This window comes from Callospermophilus lateralis, chromosome 2 (assembly GCF_048772815.1).
Source record: "Callospermophilus lateralis isolate mCalLat2 chromosome 2, mCalLat2.hap1, whole genome shotgun sequence".
Lineage (NCBI taxonomy): Eukaryota > Metazoa > Chordata > Mammalia > Rodentia > Sciuridae > Callospermophilus > Callospermophilus lateralis.
The window spans coordinates 154,225,673-154,232,134 of NC_135306.1; the positions used below are offsets into that span (position 1 = coordinate 154,225,673).

The following is a 6,462-nucleotide window of genomic DNA, read 5'->3' on the forward strand; positions in this document are numbered from 1 at the left end:
TTTTGTCTTGAAACACTAGCAACAGAACCTGGTGAATAGTAGGTGCTAAATATGTATATGTTGAATGCATTGATAAGTTATATTATATATATAACAAATGACACATGTGTAATTGAGACTTTATTTAAGTAAATATTACCTGTCATTGTAAGTTTGGTTATTTGATATTGAAGTGCACTACTTAATAAGTAAAAGTCAGAGACAACACTACTAAGACGTTTTTATTTTTCTACTTTTCCTAATCTTGAAAGGTTAAAAACTAAAACAACACAAGCCTCCAGAAGACTACCAACCTAATCATGCCATTGCTGAATCAAACAAATCTGACCCCAGCTTCATTCATTCTCAATGGGATCCCAGGCCTGGAGGACATGCACATTTGGATTTCCTTCCCATTCTGCTCTATGTATGTTGTAGCTTTGGTTGGGAATTGTGGACTCCTCTACCTCATCCGCTATGAGGACTCTCTGCACAGGTCCATGTACTACTTCTTGGCCATGCTTTCTCTAACTGACCTTGTCATGTGCTCGAGCACAATCCCTAAAGCCCTCTGCATCTTCTGGTTTCACCTCAAGGAAATTGGATTTGATGAATGCCTGGTCCAGATGTTCTTCATCCATACCTTCACAGGGATGGAGTCTGGGGTGCTCATGCTTATGGCCCTGGACCGCTATGTGGCTATCTGCTACCCTCTGCGCTACTCAGCCATCCTCACCAATGCTGTCATTGCAAAGGCCGGGCTTGCTACTTTCTTGAGAGCAGTACTGCTCATCATTCCCTTGATTTTCATCACCAAGCAATTACCCTATTGCAGAGGCAACATGATACACCATACTTACTGTGATCAGCTATCTGTAGCCAAGCTATCCTGTGGAAATATCAAGGCCAATATTATCTATGGTCTGATGGTTGCCTTCTTGATTGGGGGCTTTGACATCTTGTGCATCACAGTCTCCTACACCATGATCCTCCGGGCGGTGGTCAGCCTCTCCTCAGCAGATGCTCGGCAAAAGGCCTTCAGCACCTGCACTGCCCACATCTGTGCCATCGTCTTCTCCTACAGTCCTGCCTTCTTCTGTTTCTTTTTTAACCGCTTTGGAGGCCACACAATCCCTCCATCTTGCCACATTATTGTGGCCAATATTTATCTGCTTTTGCCTCCCACCATGAACCCTATTGTCTATGGGGTAAAAACAAAGCAGATACGAGACTGTGTCATGAAGATCCTTTCAGGTTCTAAGGAGACCAAATCCCAGAGTGTATGAAAGACATATTTCTCAGGAAAAGGGAGGAGGATCCAGGGAAAGAGAATAGGAAAAATGATACATTTTTTCTACTTATTTAGTCAGAGGCTAGTGATGCCTTCCTAAGAGTCCCATTTTGTCCATGACAAGAGGGTGTTGAATGGTACATTCCTATTAAATAGTCTCAAATTCCAAGTCACTAACAGGTCCTTTCTCTGAGGTTTTCTTCTCCACAATTCTATGAAGAACTGTTCTTACATTTAATCCACATTTCCATGAACAAACATGAGGAGAATTGGAGTCAATTTTCAGTGGAAGTGTCCAGAGGATGGAGATCATGAGACCATATGCTAATTCATCTTGTTTTCAAAATAGTGATCAGAATGTCCAGTTTGAAGGGCAGTTGTGACTTCTCCCTGGAAAATGCATGCTGTCATTACCAAAGTTCCTCCACTGTAACAATTCTGTCTTCTTAATGGATAAGCTATGAAACATACATGAGGACTTTAGTGTGAAATTTCACTTTTGGAGTTTTAATTTGTAAATATGTCAGCTGACCACATTTCTCCCAACTTGATCCAAACAATACAATTCCCCACAGACTAAAGAGATACATAGTTCTTTCCATAATCACCTTCAAAATCAAACACACTAGAAAGATAGAGAAGTCCTTTACTTACATTAAGAAGAATAAAAATAAATTTTATCTTAAGAACATAGTATAAGGGAGGTACAAAAATACTTACCTTGCCTTCTTCGTATTTGAGAAGGAAACTCATGAAATAAGCTACATTCTCTAATTTTTAAGATTTTTACAAATTAATAATTAGAGGGCAGACTTAAAAAATAGTGCTTTGATGTGATTCTACATCATGTACAACCAAAATAATGAGAAGTTATACTCCATTTATGTATGATATGTCAAAATGAATTCTACTGTCATATCTAATTAGAAAAAATAAAAAATAGTGTTTGATATTAATGTCACCAAAGTGATACCAATTAAATAGGAATACACAATAAAGTCAATGATTTAATCTCTCTCCATTCAACAAATAAGAATGCAAATTTATTCACCTGAATCAAATTACATGTACTCATGAATTTCTATTTAATGATGGTATTCCTTTCTGTTATTCTTATTTAAAAATCCTACAAAACAGCCATGCCACTACTCAAAATACAATCACCCCTTTAACTACTTAATTAAAAGAAAACTTCTGTTAAAAGAAAAAAAAGATAACATTCACTTTCTTCATTTTCTCCACCAAAATCACTCTTCCTGAACTTGCCATTCCTCCCAGTTATCTTGAATTTCTTTTGTCTATTTAACCTGTGCCTTTCATGTTAAATTGCATAGATAGTTCCCTGTTCTCATCTAACAGAGCCTCTCAGAAACTCTATCAAAAAAAGAAAAAAGAAAAACAAAAAAACACTATTATTTATTTATTTCTTCTGCCTTGAACACTACTTCAGAAACACTGATCAATTCATTTTTTTTTACTTCAGAAACACTAATCATTTCATATTTTCCTTGCTGAAGACATACACAAACACCAGAGTTATATGATGACATTGGATATCTTTGCCTTGCTTTTGAAGCAGATGGGAATGATTTTAAATAGTCTCAGTTGAGTGCCATGCATACTGGGTTTTGTACATATACTTTCTTAAGCTAACAAGACTTGGTTCAACTGAGTGTTTTTCTTATAAATCAGTATAGAACTCTATAAAATCATTTTTTTCTATGCTTTATGTGCATATAAGATAACTATAAGATTCTTAGTTTAATTTTAATATAGTAAAAATATTTAAAAGTGAACTTTGCCTGGTAAATCATGCATTATCATTGTGGTGAACATGCAGTGATCATAATCTTATTTCAAAACATCATTATTGATAACTAACAGTTCAATTATATTTTTATAAAATCATGAAGAAACTATGTGCATAATTTTGTTTATACTGTCTATAATTAAATTGCTTTTGAAATTAGTGTTAAATATTTTGCAAATGAATTGAACATCTTTTCCTATTTTACCAAGTTCTGGTGATACTTTACATAATCCAAGAATAATCTATCTTGAAGTGTACTCATCAAAATAGAGAAACAATATGGCTCTGTTGGTTTTTTTACAGCATAGTTACTTATTAGAAGAAAAACAGTGAGCTGTATTGGTTTGAATGAAATATTAACTTCTTTAGTAAATTTGCTCTATTTGTATTTGTATTTCTTGTGTTACTTTTATTGTCAATTTTGTTAGGAGCTATGGTTTGTAATTTGATTGGCACTCTATATTGAACTCATGTAGTTTATTTGTTGCAGGGTGATTTTACTTGGGAGGGAGCTCAAATGTGACTTATGCTCTGAATTTTTCTTATTTCCCAGAGATGTATCTATATTAATAATATTTTTACATGTAAGATTTTCTTTCCACTAATCTTATCTATTCTTATGCTTTACCTCTGGCTTTGTTGTATTAATCCTGTCCTTGTTCTTTTTAATTAACACATATGAATTGTAAAAATAAATGGTATTCATTGTGGCATTCCCATATATGCATATATGGAGCATTGTGCAGTTCTATCCTCTTCTACACCCTGAATCCTATGGAAATTATCCCCTTCTCTACTTTCAGGATCCCATTTTTTGTTGTTTCCATATATGAGCAAAAACACAATATCTGCCTTTCTGTATCTGGTATATTTTGCTTAATATGATATCTTCCAGTTTCATTCATTTTCCTGCAGATGAAAGAATTTCATAACTCATTACATCTGAATTATACTCTGTTCTGTATTTTTGTGTTCTTTATCCATTAATCTGTTGACAGTCTCATAGAAGAATGAAATTATGCCATTTGCTCCTGCAAAAGAGATCATCATGTTGAGAAAAATAAATGAGAAAGACATATATTACATATTTTCTCTCATATGATAAAACTAAAAAAAAATGGGGGGAAGTATATCATAAATGTGAATGTGGCACTATTAGTGTAAAGGAAGGGAATCAGGGGAGAGAAACAAGAAGACAAAACGGAGGTAATAGGGAGTGAATATAACCATGTTATAACCATGTACAATATATGACACAATGAAACAAGCTATACTGTATAAGAAAAATTTTGAAGTAAATTTTGATGACAGAGATCCATGTAATATTTAGTACATGTTTTGGAAAGAGCATAACATCAAAACCAAAAGGAAATGAATAAAGGAATACATGAATTGTCAAATGTGAATGATTGAATCATTTTGTACTTAAATACTTTCTATCTGTGTCTCACAAGGCCTTAAATACAAAGAAATGTCTCGAAAATACTATCGAAATCATGATTTTTATTAAAAATAACATGATCATTCTCACTCCCTTCAGTATGCATATGCTCACGTGCAAACATGCACATAGGTACACACAAATGAAATTATTTCACTTTTTTATGTATTATCACATAGGCCATAGAAAACTCCTGAAGTCTTTATTCCACTTCCCTAAAATTAATGTTGTTTCCACACCAACTCTGATATATCCTTCAGGATATATAAGATACACTTTCCTTTAAAGGTTCAGTTTAATTCAACAGATATCAAAGGATTTAGACAGTGAGTACCAGGCATGTATACATTGTAGATTGTGATATTGTTTAAATAAGACCCAGAATAGCTAAATAAGATTGTTTCTATCTCTCTGTTTTGTCATTCAGAAGTGAGGTGTTAAAGGACATGGAAAGGGGTACTACATACCAAGTATTTTTGTTGATATTAGTAGGTACATTGGTGAGAGCTGCTTTGAATATATCCTAACTGGTAACTATAACCTCGGAAATACAGTTTGATTCCACCCACCTAGTTTAAAAACAGACAACATTGAGAAGATTGCTTGTCTTTGAAAATGTTTACTTTTTACAATTCTTAGATTTCTATTAAGTGCTACTTTTCAAAATGAGTATGAATATTTGTTTTCCCTAGACAAATTGACACTATTGGAAATGGTGGAAATCAGGTATAAATTGAAATGGAAAAGAACCAAAATAATGCCATTTTGTTTTGACTTGACTCCATTTTATGGTTACTTAACAGGTTTCTTTTTAGCCTCCTGACATCTGGATCTCTGTGGACAGTACAGTAGGACCTTCCTGCATCTCTGACAATGGCTCTTATGTATAACAAAGATGACTCTGAAATGTGTCATCAAACAATTTTCTCATGTAATCAAAATATCTGTCTCTACAGAGTCTTTCTGACCTATATGTGCTAATTGTTCTTGTGATTTTTTGCCTTTATGAACTCTATACTTTCAACATTCAGTTGCTGGGACTTCTTTGAGGTGGTAGCCTGCCATACTCATTAAAGGACTTTTCTCCCCTTTCTATTTGACTCAATATGTGTGGTAGTTTGTAATTCTTATGCACTCTGTAACAGAATCACCCATAACAAGAAGAAAGAGCTAAGAAGTGTTGTTAATTATGGCCAGTACCCTATTATTTTTACCTGTCCTTCCTTGTTCCTCCAGAGAAGAATCTAATTAAACTGCTCTTTTCAACATAGACTTAGACATGACTATGTTTCACTCATCTTAGGAGAAGTGACTCGAATGAGCCCACAGTCACGTGGACAGAAGAACTTGGGTTGAAAAAATTGAGTATGATCAACTTTTGAAAAAAACATACCATTTATGGGTTTTGAAGTAAGAATAAACACTGGATGCTTTCAAAATAATATTTTGTAAACAGTGATGCTCTTGTTCAGAGTTATTTCTTCAGTTGACCTTACACAGAATAATGTGTGCCCATTTTTCCTGCAGAAATGTAAAGTCATGTGGTTTTAAAAGCATTTTAGATGCATTGTAAAATGTCTGATTTAATTTGTTCTTAGTTCTATATATTACTTGCGTATCAGTTAGAATTTTAACCCAGAGATATAAAAATACAATGAACATGAGACATAGACTTTTGTTACAATAAAACCAATATTACCAATTAAAATTATAACTATGAAAGTGTGATGAGAGACATAGATAGGATATTTAGAGAGACTTTGGGAATATAAACTCTTGAGAATACAACAAATGTCACCTCAGCTATATATATCCCCTTATCAACTAAGGGCATCTATGTTTTCCCCATTTTTTCTACTTGTTTTTGTTACATCAACACATAATAGTTAAGAGTTGACTCTTAAGTCAAATTTATTGAGAGAGAGTGTTATGGTTTGGATT

At 33.8% G+C, this 6,462-nt stretch overlaps 1 protein-coding gene across 1 annotated transcript; it reads left to right on the forward strand.

Moving 5' to 3' along the window:
- Window positions 1–299: 299 nt before the first annotated feature.
- Window positions 300–1,265, forward strand: LOC143391417 (olfactory receptor 52N4-like). The gene has a single exon (XM_076844120.2). It carries the CDS (start codon window positions 300–302, stop codon window positions 1,263–1,265), a length of 966 nt encoding a protein of 321 aa, XP_076700235.2.
- The last annotated feature ends 5,197 nt before the right edge of the window (window positions 1,266–6,462 follow it).

Coding starts and splice junctions, on each gene's coding strand:
- LOC143391417 (XM_076844120.2), top strand. CDS start 300: ATGCCATTGCTGAATCAAACAAATCTGACCCCAGCTTCATTCATTCTC.